This window comes from Macrobrachium nipponense, chromosome 11 (genome assembly GCF_015104395.2).
Source record: "Macrobrachium nipponense isolate FS-2020 chromosome 11, ASM1510439v2, whole genome shotgun sequence".
NCBI classification, from domain to species: Eukaryota; Metazoa; Arthropoda; class Malacostraca; order Decapoda; family Palaemonidae; genus Macrobrachium; species Macrobrachium nipponense.
Genome location: NC_061087.1, coordinates 104,813,194 through 104,829,905, shown reverse-complemented (window position 1 = coordinate 104,829,905; position 16,712 = coordinate 104,813,194). Strand labels below are relative to the sequence as shown.

At 45.4% G+C, this 16,712-nt stretch overlaps 1 protein-coding gene across 3 annotated transcripts in view; it reads right to left on the bottom strand.

Annotated features, from left to right (window-relative positions):
* Nucleotides 1-16,712, bottom strand: part of LOC135208023 (oxysterol-binding protein-related protein 1-like) — a 186,896-nt gene that overhangs the window by 22,989 nt on the left and 147,195 nt on the right. The window contains exon 15 of one of the 3 annotated variants that reach the window (XM_064240142.1): nucleotides 11,269-12,592. The exons of 1 other annotated variant lie outside the window; for it this stretch is intronic. In XM_064240142.1, coding sequence (XP_064096212.1) covers nucleotides 12,548-12,592 — 45 coding nt within the window. In that variant the 3' untranslated portion in view covers nucleotides 11,269-12,547. Of the gene's footprint in view, nucleotides 1-11,268; nucleotides 12,593-16,712 lie in introns of those variants that run through there. One more of the 3 variants, XM_064240134.1, reaches the window with a different exon arrangement.

The following is a 16,712-nucleotide window of genomic DNA, read 5'->3' as shown; positions in this document are numbered from 1 at the left end:
GTTGGCAGTATCAACAATTAGAGGATATAAGAGTATGCTGTCAACAGTCTTCCGTCATAGAGGCCTAGATTTGACGAATGATAGGGATCTTCACGATCTTCTGAGATCCTTCGAAACATCAAAGGTTCCACAGGTTAAAACACCTTCGTGGAATTTGGACATAGTTCTAAAATCTTTAATGGCGAGTCCCTTTGAACCTTTGCACGAGGCTTCGCTGAAAGATTTAACGAAGAAGGCCCTCTTTCTAACCACCCTAGCCACTGCGAAGAGGGTGAGTGAGGTTCAAGCAATTAGCAAAAATGTTGGATTTAGGGGACACAATGCAGTCTGTTCCTTGAGTCCTTCCTTTTTAGCTAAAAACGAAAATCCTTCCAATCCCTGGCCTAAGAACTTTGATATCAAGGGATTAACAGGGATTGTTGGTCGAGAGCCAGAAAGAGTCCTGTGTCCTGTCAGAGCTCTAAAATTCTATCTGGATAGAACAAAACAAATTAGAGGTCAATCGGACAATCTTTGGTGTTCTGTGAAAAGACCTGATTTACCTATGTCTAAGAACGCCTTAGCGTTCTTCTTGAGAAGCACCATCAGGGAGGCCCATTTGTCCTGCCCAGATAGTGATCTGAAAATTCTGAAAGTCAATGCTCATGAAGTTAGAGCTGTCGCAACTTCGATGGCATTTCAGAAGAATATGGCGCTCAGCGATATTGTGAGCACCACATTTTGGCGAAGCAACTCTGTGTTCGCTTCACACTACCTCAGGGATGTGAAAGTGACATATGAGAACTGCTTTTCGCTTGGACCATACATATCAGCAGATTCAGTTTTGGGTACGGGAAGTGGCACGAATCCTATCCTTTAGAAATTGGGTAGGTGTGCTTTTATTTTATGGTTGTTGGTTTTTTTTGGTTGTAGGGTCGACCGCTAGAGGCGGACTTCCCTTTATTTTAGCCTTAAAAGTTTTGGGGACTAACTTTGCTAGGCTAGGTCAGGTGGTGGTTTTTCTTTGCTTCGCTGCCCTTAAAGTATGGTCATATGGTCTAGACACATTGTGGTCACGCCCCCGTTGTCAGATCATCTAGATCTCACCAGCTATACAGGTCACGTCCTTGCTGGAGACTCTAGTAAAGCAAAAGCAGACTTGGGTGACAGTAATCACGAAGTCAGCTACGCTAACAGGTAAGGAACCAAGATGTCTATCATCTGCATGTGAAATGTTTCCCAAAATCCTTTTATTCTGTCCCTCCCCACCTCCAATGGTGGGAATCAGCTATATATATATCTGACAGGTAAGTGGCATGAACAAAATGATATTGTTATGATACAATAAAGTTTGTTCATACTTACCTGGCAGATATATATAATCAAGTACCCGCCCAGCCTCCCCTCGGGGACAATGACATTAAAAATCTGAATAGAAAATGGGAATGGTTCCTGACACCCGCCTCCCAGCGGCGGGAATGGGTACTAACCACCTGGCCGACCACTGCGTTTGCCGGGAGTTTTGAAATTCTGTCGGACTTTGGAGAATACAGCTATATATATATCTGCCAGGTAAGTATGAACAAACTTTATTGTATCATAACAATATCATTTTCACTGAATTGCTGTCTCAACACAAGTTTCAAATGCCTAATCAACGTTTTACTTTCCTTTCAGCTGTCTTTTGCAAACGAACATATGACAAAAATATCTTTTTCATAAGTTATTAAGGTGTGTTACAACTCTGCTGCTATAGAATCTAGTGGAATTAGTTAAAACGGTTATCAGCCATGGTTTCCTTTACAATGACACATTAGTGGAAGCAAAACACAAGTGCCTGTCTAAGTGCAAGTGTTTGTCATGTGAGTCAAACTGCAGCAGGCATGCTCGTGCTGTGTCAATCCTAGCTGCATTAGCCCTCAGTCCAGGTTACAAATGCTCACAATGTCCCTGAGCAAAAACTATCAATGTGATATGCAATTTGAAAAAGAGTGAAGGTACCAGGTTTGTCCATGTAAAATTATTTTCTTCTGTGGAGGGAGCTAATTATATATTAATAATTTTATGCCTAGTCCAGAAATGAACTTGAATTATTTGGTTAACCATACACTTGAATTATTGGTTGAACCAGGCCTCGAGTTAAAATACTCAACTCATAAAGGACTGGCCCTAAAAGGGTTTGTTTTGTAATATACAAAAAAACTTAATTCTATAAAAGGTTCTCATTCTGTAGTCATATTTTACTGAAAAGAAAAACTTCTTCAGACCTTTTCATTACAGAGCTAGTTACTAAACCTCTTGTGCTTCATGGTTACACAATGAACATCACTAGTATAAACTGACTCTCGTTCCAGCACAAATTCATTAAACTTAAAAATACCAAAAATTCACGTTATTCAAATACCCCAGATATTTCCGCATTTTTTATCAAACAAAAGAAAAATGGAAGTGGCACAGTGCATGTTAACTATGGACCTAAAGGTCCTCAGCAGTTAGTTACCTTGCTTCCTTGTGTCTGTATTTATATGTTTTATATATCTTATTGGTACCGAATCCCCATGTGTTTTGCACCTTACATTCCTATAAGATTTTCTTTTGTTCAAATATTTTTCCATTTAAGAATTGCACTTATTATTCACATACTAAATTTGTAGTCACTGGAGATATGTAGTACTGGCCTTTCAAACGAGTGTTTTGCGTTCATACTGAATTGTTTTTATGGTGTGAATAGTTTAGGTTCGGCAATATGTATATGTCCAGTCCTGGCAGGAACCTGACTTATGCAGTTTTTGCACAAAATACAGTTGTTCCCTGACAACCCCTTTTGTTTGTATCTCACAAGAGCGGTTCCCTTCGCCACTTGACCACATCTGCACTGGGAAGTCATGCAAAGGATATCAGCAGGCAGGCACAGCAGTCGTTTCTTCACCTTTGGTTTCTCGCCCTTCAGAAACCCTCCATCACCATCAGTGAAACTACGCTTTACTCAGTCAGAATTATAGTTTGGCACCTCGTAGTACCTCTTCTACAGGTTTTGCTTCAGGTCACCTATCTGCCATACCTAGTAGCAAACCCTAACCTCATTGGACGAGTTGGTTACGTGCTCGACTACCGATAATATGGAGGAAGACAAATGAACCAACTGAAGCAGTGCTTATTTGTATCTCATCCAGCAGCATTTATTGGAGACTGCCTCACTTCCTCTCTTTAGTCTCCCACAGCCTTGGCTGGATGACTGGGCAACAGCTTTGAGACAAAAATATTTGCTTTCCCTAAAAGAGTCAATGATAACACAGGAGGAGGTGAAACCACATGAAAATTCAATCCCAACCTTGCTATAATTTGGTCCAAGTAATCCTGAAAAAAAAAAAGGGCTGAAGCACCACTACCCTCACCATAGCTTTCTCTCCTTTTTGAGGTATCAAAGGTAACTGTTGGTCTCAGTGACCTAAAGTTACTTATTTGCTCTTTTTCAGGTAGATGAATTTCAAGGACTTGACGTAGGTTCTTTAGTGCAATTGAAGATATTAAGTCAACATTTCAAGAAAAAGGTTCATCTGGAAATGGACCTTTCACTCACGTCTTACAACCCCTCCCCACAAAACTAGACATTGTGCTTCTCTCGGGAAACTTACGCTGCAGACTGCCTCCATTCTGACTTTGTGACAGGTAAAAAATTTTCATACATTTTCCAGTAAGATTACTCATGCCAAAAATTGGAGCTATATATGTACTAAATATGACAATTTGTCCAAAATTGCATTTTTCCTAACTATACAAACCTGAGGTCCTTTTACAATAGGAAGGTACTAGCGGCAGCTGGATAGGTCGTAAGCTTTCGAACAAGGGGTTCGGTAGTTAACTGCTTGTCCGACAGGCGCGCGCGCGCGACTGGGAGGTAAACAAATCACTTTTGCTTTTGGCCCAAGCAAAAACTGCAGAGTGAGGGGTGGCATGAGGTGGGGCTATGTGTAAAAGGACCTCAGGTTTGTATAGTTAGGAAAAATGCAATTTTGGACAAATTGTCATTTGTTCCGACACGGCATACAAACCTTCGGTCCTTTTACAATAGGAAGACTCATTCTTGGTGGGTGGAATCTGAGTCTTTTGTGAACAGACTGGTGTTCGCCCAACCTTGGAAGCCTCCCTGGTCGTAAGAGCGAGGGAGGGATCCAAGCCTCTGTCCGATTGATCGGGGTGTGCACCGCAGGATCAATGGTCAGACCTCTGGACGAGTACTAAGAGAGAGGCAAGCGTATCTCTTCGTACCAGCAATGTAAGAACTTGTTCCTGTACAGGAGCAAAGATAAAGTCATGGTTTTGACTCTTGTAGGCATCCACTTCCCCCCCTTGTAGAAGGAAGTGGTGGATATTCTGCTCCTATCCCTAGTGAAAGGGATAGGATGGGCTCTGTCATATAGCTCAACCGGTCATCTCGTCCTTATCCAGCAGGGTAATGACCGTATCCCTCTACCCACAGGTAGAGGGGTAGAAAAAGATAGAAAGAGAAGCCAGTCACTTTCTCATTCACTATCTATTCATACAGTCACACCAGGACTCGATGCTGTTCAGCCTGCTAGGGTCTGGGTTAGCTAGACGACGTGTTGAGCAGCCACCACGGGTCCTAAGGAAACCGATCCAAGGACCTATGGGCAATATCCAAGAGGTATAAGGAAGGTGCCGGTAGTCTGGTTGTACCAGACCCCTGCCTTCCATACCTGCGCCACGGAGAAGTTCTTACGAAACGCCAACGAGGGGCCAATACTTCTGACTTCGTGAGCTCTCGGACGGGACGTACGGATGTCGTCACTACCATCAGCCTCATACGCCCTCCTGAAGACCTCACGCAGCCAGGACGAAAGAGTGTTCTTGATACTTCTTTCTTGGTGACCCCGTTGCTAACGAAGAGGCGTCGACACTCAGGCCCGAGGTGTCGAGTTCTCTTCAGATAGCGCCGTAGCGTCCTCCCAGGACAAAGCAGCATCTCATCCACATCACTATCTGCATGAAGTTCCCGTACTCTCTTCGCCGATGCCAGGTCCAGCAAGAAGAGGGTCTTGTGAGTTCCCTGGGTTGGCAAGACCTTTGGAGGCTGCTCTTAAGCAAGGAGATCTCGAACGAGTTCGAGATGTCCAATCCCGTCAATTTCAGGACGAGCGTCAAGGCGGCTCTGTATCCTTTGATTGTGGGAACTTAGAGGAGCTTCCTCGGCGAAGAAAAACGAGGAAAACCGCTACCTGCTGAAGAGTGGCTCTGAGAGGAGATAGGCCCCGTCTACGACACCAACCACAGAAGACGGCCGAATTCCCCTGGTACACAGCTGCAGAGGACTGACGGACGTTTCCAGCCATTTCTGTTGCTGCGCTACGAAAAAAGCTTCTCGTTCGCAAGAGATGGTGGATAACAGCCAGCCGTGAAGACGTAGGGACTGGACTGCTCGGTGGTACCGCTCGACGTGTGGCTGGGCGAGAAGGTTGTGCCAATGGGGAATTTCTCTCGGTTCTCTTGCGAGAAGAGCCAGCAGGTCCGGATACCAAATGGCCTGTGGCCATTTGGGAGCCATCAGGATCATCCTGAGATTCGGGATGACCAGTGCTCGACTGATCACCTTGCGAATCAGGCTGAACGGGGGAAAGGCATAGGCGAAGAGGTCGTCCCACGGGTGTTGAAGATCGTCCTCTGCAGCTGCCCATGGATCCGGCCCGGACCGGCAGAAGAACACCTGGAGCTTCCTGTTGTGCCGGATAGCGAACAGATCCTCGACTGGTCGCCGCCACAGGTCGAAGAGCCTTTCCGCCACGTCCTGGTGTAGAGACCATTCGGTCCCTATCACCTGATCCCGACGGCTGAGCGTGTCTGCTACTACATTCCTTCCTGGAATGTAGCGTGCCGACAGCTCTATTGAGTGCGCCTCGGCCCACTCGTGCACCTGCCGAGTCAACTGATACAACGGGAGAGACACTAGGCCCCCCCTGTTTGTTGACGTAAGCCACCACCGTGGTGTTGACGTACATCAACACCACTGAGTGTCCCATCAAGCGGTCCTGGAACTCTTGGAGAGCGAGGAACGCTGCCTTGAGTTTCAGTACATTGATGTGAAGGTGCTTGTCGTTCTCGTACCACACTCCTGAAGTCCGCAAACTCTTCCAGTGTGCGCCCCATCCCTCGGTCGATGCGTCTGAGAGCAGCTGCATGTCCCGGGGGGAGAGTGCGCAGAGGCACTCCTCTTAAGGGGTTCCTGTCGTCCAGTCACCCGGCTAGGTCCTGCCTCACCTCCTGTGTCCGTGACAATGGAAAGCTTGGGGGATCCGTCGCCTGTGACCAACTCTCCTTCAGTCTCCCTGAAGAGACCGCAGGTGAAGACGCCCGTTAGGGACTGGCTTCCCGAGTGACGACAGGTGTCCGATCACGACTTGCCATCGCTGAGCTACCTGTTCCTGCCGAGACAGGAACTGGGTTGGCTGCCTCCCTGAATCTGCTGATCCGCGAGTCTGCGGGGAAGACTCGCCCTGCTACCGTGTCGATCCGCATACCCAGGTACTTCATCTCTGCTTGTGCTCGAGATCGGACTTTTCGAAGTTCAGAACGATCCCCAGATCGCGACAGAACTCGAGCAGTCGATCCCTGTCCTGTAGCAACTGCGAGCGGTAGCTCGCCAGGACTAACCAATCGTCGAGATACCCCATCAGACGTATCCCGTGCGAATGGGCCCAAGCAGACACCAGAGTGAACACTCGCGTGAACACCTGTGGGGCGGTTGAAAGACCGAAGCAACGTGGCCTGAGCTGGTACACCGTCCCGTCGAGGATTGAAGCGGAGGTACTTTCTGGAGGACTGATGAATGGGTATTTGTAAATACGCATCCTTCAAGTCCACTGAAAGCATGTAATCGTTCTCCCTGATAGAGTCGAGCACTGCGCGTGCCGTCTCCATCGTGAACCGGGTCTGGCGAACCAACCGGTTCAGGGGAGAGAGATCTATCACCGGGCGCCAGCCTCTCGTAGACTTTTCCACCAGGAAGAGTCGGCTGTAAAAGCCCGGTGACTGATCCGTGCCGATTTCTACAGCCCTCTTGCTCAGCATGGTCTTGATCTCCTGTCTCAATGCTACGTCCTTCGATGCCCCTGGACACGGTAACGTACCCTGCTGTTGGACCGGGTTGGAGGTGAGGGGTGACCGAGATTCGAAGGTTAATAGATCTCCCTCCGAAGGACATCTACAATCCAGGTCTCGGCGCCGTGGCGCTGCCAAGTTGCCCAATGGCTGGCCAGGCACCCCCCCACTTCCGGCAGCAGGTGAGGGGGAACGCCGTCCTTCCACTGTGAACGTCGTCTGGGTGGGGCTAATCGACACCTGACAGGAGAGGGCCGATACCGCTCCGACTCATTCCAGTCCTCGTCGAGGTCGAAACCTCAGGAGGACCGAAGGGGTATTTAAATACGGTGTCCGAAGACACGTAGAAACGCCTCTGTCGCAGTAGAGGAGGTGAAGTAGCTTGTTCGACCGTCCAGAACTGAGAGAGCCTTCTTGTCCGGAGACGAGAGACTACTTGGTTCAACCCAGTCGGCAAGCTCCGATCGCGGCAGACCCACCGTCGATTTGGGTTCCCTCTCGGGCCCCAAAACGACTCGAGCCGAGACGTGGCTCTGCTGGTGGGAGCGGTGATCCTTCCCCGAGATCATTGTGCTGACGAATCAGCGCCGTAACCTCGACAAAGTCCCTCTGGATCTCGGAAGTCACAGCATCTTGCAGAGTGGGACCGTTAAGCCCTTCGAACAAGAGCATTTCCGAGAACCTTCCTCCTAAGAAGGGGAAACAGCGACAGCCCTCTCGGTCTTCCCCATCCACTTGCGCATACGTCCTGGCCGGTCCCAGAACCGTGCCTGGCACGTAGGGCGTTGTGGTGGGATCGTGAGGGGCGCACCCCTCACGATCACTCCTCAATACCTCGCTCCTCCCGGTGTAACCCGAGGAGGTTGAAGGTACGGGAGAGGCAGACCTGACGCTCCCTCCTTGCTCGCTGGCAGCACCAGCAGGCTTTGAGGGCTGCAGGCGATCGTCAACCCGCGGTGGCGATCGAGCTGCAGGCCTGGTCGAACCGTCTCCTGTGGAGAACGGCTGGACTGAGCACAGTGGCCCCGATCTCAAGTATCAGAAGAGCTGGTGCTGGTTGCCGTACCCGGTCGCTTTCTGTGAGAGCGACGGTCAGGCGACCTGCAGGCTCCACTGTCACAGTGAGACCGGTGCTTGTCCTCACGGCACGTCACGTCGCTGGTTCCAGCCGTGGCTGGCACCGGCGAACGGGAGGACCTCTTCTCAGCCTCAGCCCGTGGTTGGTCGTGGACCGTCACGTCCCTGGGTAGCCAGCTGTTCGCCGCGAGAGTGAGAGCTGGTCTGGTGAGAGTCGCATAAGCGGCTGTCACCAGTCTTCCGCCACGTGCCGTGAACCTGACGCTGAGCGGACTCAGAGGTCTGGTTCGTGGCTGCACGGTCGCTGTAGGCGACCGTACACTCGGTACCTCCTGCGAACGAGAGGCCGAGACGGACCCTGATGCAGTGGCCGAACCACTGACACCAGGCGAGGAAGTACCGGTGTTAGCCGGTACCCCTCTGGTCCCCGTAGTCGTCTTCCTTGCGGAAGGAAGAGACGGGCCCCGCCCCGGAGGGAGCAGGAGGACCAGCGGAAGGACCCTCCCGTCCCACCGAGGTGAGACGGGTCCCGAGAAGCTCCCGAGGGAGACTTCTTAGGAGGGAGGAGGCAACCTTCTTCTTCCTCGGCTGTGAAGCCTTAGAAGTCGAAGGGGAAGAGGCGGCAGCCGACGACGATGAAGAAGATGAAGACGACGACGACGACACTTCCTCCTCTTCTTCGTCAGCTTCCTCAGGACAGACGTAAGATCTGCTATCCAGGGCGGAGCCGGGGCTGCTGTAGCCGAAGCCACAGGGCCCGGACGCACCTGTACAGACAGACCAAAGTCTGGGGTAGTACCACCACGAACAGGGACGACATCAGCAGGTATGGGCATCTCAGGAACAGCAGGCACAGCCAGCACAGCATCGGTAGGGACAGCCAGCGCAGCAACGGCAGGGACAGCCAGCGCAGCAACGACAGGGACAGCCAGCGCAGCAACTGCATGGACAGTCAGCCCAGAATCGGCAGGTACGGCAGGCAGCACCGGAAACACAGGAAGTGGAGCAGCCGCCAGCAACATCCTGGTACTGGCGGCAGGTCCAGGGGCGAGCTCTAGGGCAGCGGAAGTGTGGTCGCTGCAGCGCGGCAACCACGAGCGGCGGCGGCACGCCCCCCTCTCGGTACGGCGAACGGCACTTCACAGCGGCTGTAGGCAAGACTGTTACCACGTGAGGCGAGTACACCAGGTGAGGAGGGACGTCGTCACCTGGTTGCGTGGTCACCACTCCATGGGTGACCGCAGTAGGCCCAGACATAGAACCGCAGCCCCTGGACACTAGCACGCCCTGCAATTGGAAGGACGCCCATACCTCACCAAGGCTACCAAGGTCTACCTCGTGGCAGTAGCACCTGCGGAAATAACAGTAGTAGCGATTAGTGGGGGGAAGGCCCCTCGCGCGGGGGGGTGAGCCCTCTCCGAACGAGTGGAAGACCCCTAATACAATTGTACATCGGGCACCGAGCGCCCTCCCCGCGCTCTGACGGATCGGGCGAGGAGAAGAACGCCGATAACCTCCCCCCCCCCCCCCAAGGGGAAGGGCCATTGTGGGAGCTGAGCGGGGGGGGGTTCCTCGTTCCCCACCCCCGCACAGTACCCATGTACCCAACAACAATATAAGAGCCCGAGAGCAATCGTGCCCTCGGCCCGAATGCAAGGGCATAAGGATCAATTCCCTGACTGAGCGGAACTTGAACCAAAAAAAAATTGATGCAATCAATAATAAGGGATAAAATGAAAATGCATCTTGCATACGATTCACTTCACAATGAATAAGGGCTCGGATCGAGCGCATTTGCGCCCTAGGTACCGAGCGCAAAGGTGAAAGGATCAATTCCTTACCTTTATGGATCAAGGTTTCTGGAAACCTTGATCCATAATGAATTGATGCAATCAAAAAATATATGAAAATGAAAAGACTACTGCGCGTTGCGATTCACTTCATACAAATAAAAAGGGGAAGGATCAATTCCCGGGAATAGCAGAAACATTGATCCCAGTAAACAATGCAATCTCAATAAAAAATGAAAATGAAAAAGAACTGCACTTGCGATTTCACTTCATTCAAAATAAAAAGGGGGAAGGATCAATTTCCGGGTAAGCTCGGAAACTGATCCAAAAAGAGTATTGCTACAATCAAAATAATATATGAAAATGAAAAAGAATACTGTACTTGCGATTCCACTTCCATACTAAATAAGTTTCCGTGCCGAGCGCATTCGTTCGGCAACGGGCATACAGGTCAAAAAAAAATATAAATGAAAAGAGCACTTACTTACGATTTTCATCTACACATTTCCAACCCAATCTACGCTCGGAGCGAGTGCTCCGCCCTCGCACCGAGCATACCCAATACGAGGATCATTTCTGGGAAAATGAATTCCCGCACTTACGCCCTTCAGTCCCGGCACTCGGGTAATCGGAGGGCGTGGTGACACCAAGATCCTTAATTCACAAAGAATTGAATGAAATGATTGTACTTACAATTCAGTTTCACTAGATAATTAGAAAAAGAAAAACACAATCATGCGAAAGCAAACGACGATGAAGCGGGCAGAGAGCGATGATACACGTCCACACGCCAGCAGGCCGAAAGCAAAAGTGATTTGTTTACCTCCCAGTCGCGCGCGCGCGCCTGTCGGACAAGCAGTTAACTACCGAACCCCTTGTTCGAAAGCTTACGACCTATCCAGCTGCCGCTAGTACCTTCCTATTGTAAAAGGACCGAAGGTTTGTATGCCGTGTCGGAACAATTATAATTTTCAGCAGACGTTTTACCAAATACTCTTACCCTCCTGGAAACCAACTCACTACAACACCAACTTCTATTCCATCAATTTTTGCCCTTACCAAAAGTGAAGAGGATTATCTCCAGTGTCCAGAGTCATTTGTTTATCTAAACCAAACTCTCAAAGGATGTTAAAGCCTATGGCAACAGCAGCTCAAATTTTCTAGCTGAACTGTAACTCACATTAACAATGGGTTGAGATGAAACAAATTTTTTTTTTTTTTCAAATTAATTTCTTACACAAACCCGTTATCTATAATGCATTTCTAGCCTCCCTGTCCAACTGATAATTCAAAGCTAATTGGCTAAGGTTCACAAAAGCGAGGGAATTAACTGCTCAGGAATCATGGATCTATGGTGCATGCACTGAGCTATCACTTCTCTCCTATCTGTTAAACAAAAGATTGTAAAGTCTATGGCATTAGTAAACTAAGAATGTCAGCTATCTATAAAAATGTTTGTAAGAATAAATTATCTTCATTTTTAGAAACTAAATATTCACCATATTAATATTAATGGATAAGAATAGCGCCCTCTACAGTGATAATGGGTATAAAGTTCACCAAATGATAAAGCTGCAATTGCCCTACACTGTTTATGAAACTACCTACACTGTTAATGAAATCACATTAATATTTTGTACTTGCAGAAATATATCCAATAATGTGGTACTTATGCATAAAACTTCTTTATAGTACTAATATATATTTTCCAGGAGGCTGCTAATTTAAAAACTAACATTTTTGGAGGGGAAATACATACAAGCATTGATGCTTCTTTTGGGGTGGGTGAAATCAGTTTGGTTCCAAGAGAGAAAGCAGATGCAATAGTTGGCAAATATTTACATGAGATTTCCAAGTACGTAACATAACCAATTTATCAGCAAACAATTCCAAGTCAAACATCTAACCTCTGAATGCCAGTGTCATACTTGTCACCAAAATAATTGTGTTTACAAAATAACCTTCAACAAATCAAGACTTCCCTGTCTGATAGAAGTAATACTACTGTAAAATAGAGCTTCGATATTTTATATCAAACCTCACAAAAATTATTAGTATCTAATAAATCATTATCCATAAACCAGAAAGAAACTGATTTCTCAATGTGAATGAACACAACCTTCTAAGAAATATGATAATGAAACCTTTGTTTTTTTAAAACAATTGTGACTGACACTGCCAGAACTTCTTGTTCCATAAATTCACGAGAAGAGAGGAAATCAGCTTTAGACACAGAGTTAATCAATGTGGTGTATGTAATAAAAAATTAAGGCACACACTACAAAACCAGTACCCCAAAACCATATATATTTGCTATTATTGATAAACTAGGAGTATGCTACAAAAGAAGTGTAAATATTGAATACTAATATGACTACCTACATGAAGAAATCTCAGAATATTCAATGACTTTGTAAGTCTGCAATTTCACCTTGAACCATTCTACGTTTGCTAAGCTGCATATGTCGTTTCCAATAAATATATGCGATAACATTTACACAAACTAAAACGCTACGACATCTTACTTACATTAAATATTTTGTGACCTGTAAATCTCCATAACAGCACAAGTAACTGATATGTTTAAGTTAGCAAAATACTCCAAAAATATTGACAAGTTCCACAAACATTTCCTGTGAGGAGAAAAATTGAATGGTTGTATGCTTTCAAGCCATGTCAGTTTACACATTCTACAAGAAAATTATACAGAAGTGACAAAAAACTACAAAATCTTTCTGACTGTTATCACTTTCAATTATGTGGTAGATGTATACCATTCATACATTCCTTGCAATAATCATTAAATCTGTATCTTCTTTTGATAAACATTCCACCACTTCTAAACTAAAGTCTATTCAGATTAATACCAAAGAACCCTTCATACTAACATGACATTATAAATATCTTTTGGTAAACGTTTCATAAAAAAATAATGTAACTGTGAAACAAGAAGATTTTTAAGGGAAAAAATTATTCAATGTCCTACTCTTCAACATCTAATAGTGAATTAAATTCTTTTTTAAAACTTTCATCCTCACCAAATATGGACTTGTGTTCTTGAGAGTCAATGCTCAATTTAATTAAATGTCAATGAAAAGAAATACTCTACATTATCTAAATAACCATTGTTACTAAAATTATTTTCAAATGGTTCACAACTTTTCCCTACATAGCTTAAGTAGGAACCCAATATGTGTCATCCAGAAAATACATGGCAAGCACATAGTCCCGTCAGGCGATAACTACTGACAGCATTTCAAGGAAGCCAAATAAAAGCTTCTCAACACAATGATACAGGCAGCCTTCGGTTAACAGCGGGGGGGTTCCGTTCCCGGCCGATGCTGCTAACCAAAAATCAGCAATAACAGCACTAAAAACCTGCTTAACAGCGCTGCTAACCGAATACCGGCGCCGTTAACCAGAGATTGGCGCTGCTATTAACTAGAGATTGGCACTGCTAACCAGATGTCGGCGCTGCTAACCAGAGATCGGCACCAAAAATTCAGTTAACAGCGTCGCTGGACAAGCACAGTAAAATCGGATAGCCGTTAACTGATACTGCTGTTAACCGAGGGCTGCCTGTATATCCTTAGTACAATGATCATTTGTCTGTTTACAACTTTTGGTGGATTCTAAACTATCCCCAAGAAACACTATAACAACAGTAATAGTGTTTCTTGGAGTATTCAGTATGCAGAAAATTTGTGTATTCTCCAGCACCAGTCTTTCTAAACTTGCTTTAAAATTACAAAAATATACATCAAAATCTAAAACATTCCTTGTGAAATCAAGAGCCATCCTAGGAATAACCTACTTTTAATTTACTAATAGTAACTACCAAATCTCATATGTAAACTTAGATTTCATGAAAATCTTCCAAATGCTCATTTGGATATGACCCATAAGTGGGCCTAGAGATGTCTATCCTTTTTGGATGAACTTAAGAACTTTGATGATAATCAATCCTCTTTTTCAAGAAAAAAATAATTTAAAAAATAAAATAATAAATCTCCAATACATGAGAAGCCAAGATGTTCACAAGGTTTTTATAACATATTAATTTTTGAAGATAACCAACAGATTTCTACATCATACCCTACACTTACTGATTTATCAAATGAATCATAAAGTGGAAATTATCTAGCATTGTTCTATAGAAGCCACCTTTGCGATGTGGAAAGTAGAAGTAGGAAATACTTGGATTTGCCCTAACTTCTTAATTTCCAGGCATATCCAGAGAAGCAGATGTGAAATTAAATTCTATTTCCTACATAAGTAAGTAGTAAAATATGTGGTTATAAAGGTAAACCTGGTACTTAATCAAGCAGCTTGTGGTAGTAAAATGAAAAATCTCTTTATTTGAGAAAAATTACACATGCTACACTGTCATGACTATATGCTGTAGTATACAGTGTAAGGAACTTGCAAATTCTCTACAAAACATTTAACTTCTAAACAACAATAAAGTATATCAAAAACATTAAACAAACATATACTGCAAAGTATTGCAGTTATAACCATACAATATTGTCATGCACATCAAAATTTCATGAAATCTTTGGAAAATACTTTTTAACAGATATATTTTTAAATATATATTTATATTTCTTTCAATTCAACTTTACAACAACTTTTTACACCTGAAACTACATACATCTGCAAGGAAGATCTGTATTTGTACCTGACCATGATAAATATCACATGAATTACTTATGTACATATGCATTAACTCGGAGATTTCTGCAGCTGAACTTTAGCCAGTGGTATCTAGTGAAAGTAATTAACTTCTCAAATTTTAGCTTACAGATACTAGCAAAAGTAATTCAACTCTTTCTTAGGAAAAAAATTAGATACTACTCAAAATGGAAGGAAGTCTGAGCGATTAAAGCAATATAATCTCATCTATCAGGAATGTAGTGTACAAAACTATATGAGTAATGGAATAACCTACTGAATGAAAAGTATAAAATGAAAATGGCAGAAAGAATGGAATGCTCCAGAAACCTGGAATTCATAAGATTTCTTCAGAGGAACCAAGCAAAAGACTCAGCCCCTAAGAGTAAACTTTACATAAAAACTATACTGACCTATAAACAAAAACACACCGCCGCATTTAGTCTTTAGCATCTCCTGAGAAAAGGAACATCTGTGTTGTACAAATAGCCTCTGACACTTAAAGTAGTTGAGAAATAGTAAGGAATGTAATAAAACATTCTAATATACAGAATTGGATAATCTTTAAGCATGACAAAAAACTGGTGATGTGCTATCAACATCAAAACAAAATATGGCAAGACTTCACTGCACACTTACCAGGAAGTGTAATCCTTGCAGTCTCCAAAAATGGAGCATATGATGGAGAAGTGATCTAGCATGATAGCAGAGAAATGACTAGTCATACCCAAGGCCAATTAAAATCTTTCCTTGAAGTAAGTTTCTATTGGTAATTTCCAAAGGGTTAAATGTTATTCACCCTAAGGCACATCGCACACCAACGCAACCAGTGGCATGAACTCAGCTGCTTTCGAAACCGCGACCAGTTGTACTGCGACTGACGCATTGGTTTCTTTAGAAACTCTCACACTGAGGTGACAGAAACTGCTGTCGCATGCAACTGATCGCCGCACAATTGACTATGCTGGTTGTGTGCCAGTCAGTTGCATTATTGATTGATTGATCATGGAATTTAGGGCATAGCCCAAGCACTGGGACCTGCAAAGGTCATTCAGCGCTGCAGTGTTATATGATTGAATGAAATGGATTAAAATGACAATTTGTCGAAAATTGCATTTTTCCTAACTATACAAACCTGAGGTCCTTTAACAATAGGAAGTAGCTAGCGGCAGCTGGAACAGTCGTAAGCTTCGAACAAGGGGAGAACGGTAGTTAACTGCTTGTCCGATCGTCACGCGCGCGAGGTAAACAAATCACTTTTGCTTTTGGCCCATGCAAAATACGCAGAGTGAGGGGTGGCATGAGGAGGGACTATATGTAAAGGACCTCAGGTTTGTATAGTTAGGAAAAATGCAATTTTCGACAAATTGTCATTTGTTCCGATACGTAATACAAACCCTCGGTCCTTTAACAATAGGAAGACTCACTTCTTGGTGGGAGGAATCTGAGTCTTTTGATGAACAGACTGGTGTTCGTCCATCCCTGGAATGCCTCCCTGGTCGTAAGAGCGAGGGAGGGATCCAAGCCTCTGTCCGATTGATCGGGGTGTGCACCGCAGGATCAATGGTCAGACCTCTGGGCCGAGTACTAAGAGAGAGGCAAGCGTATCTCTTTGTACCAGCATTGTAAGAACTTTTTCCTTTACATGAGCAAATGTAAAGTAATGGGTTTGTCTCATGTAGGCCTCCACTTTCTCCCCCTTGTTGGAGAAAGTGGTGGATATACACTCCTATCTCTATTTAAAGAGATAGGATGGAGCTCTGTTGAATAGCTTACCTGCATCTGACTCCCTTCCAGCAAGGTAACGACCGTATCCCTCTGCCCACAGGTAGAGGTAGAGAAAGATGGTGAAGAGAAGCCAGTCACTCTCTCATTCGCACATTCATTCTCCCAGTCATACCATGAATCGATGCTGTTCTGCCTGCTCGGGTGCTGGGTAAGCTTACACAACGTGTTGAGCAGCCACCACAGGTCCCAAGGAAAAAGTATCCAAGGACTTGTGGGCAATATCCGAAGGTAGAAGGACGTGAAGGTGGTCTGGTTGGCCCAGACACCTGCCTTCAGGACCTGCGCCACGGA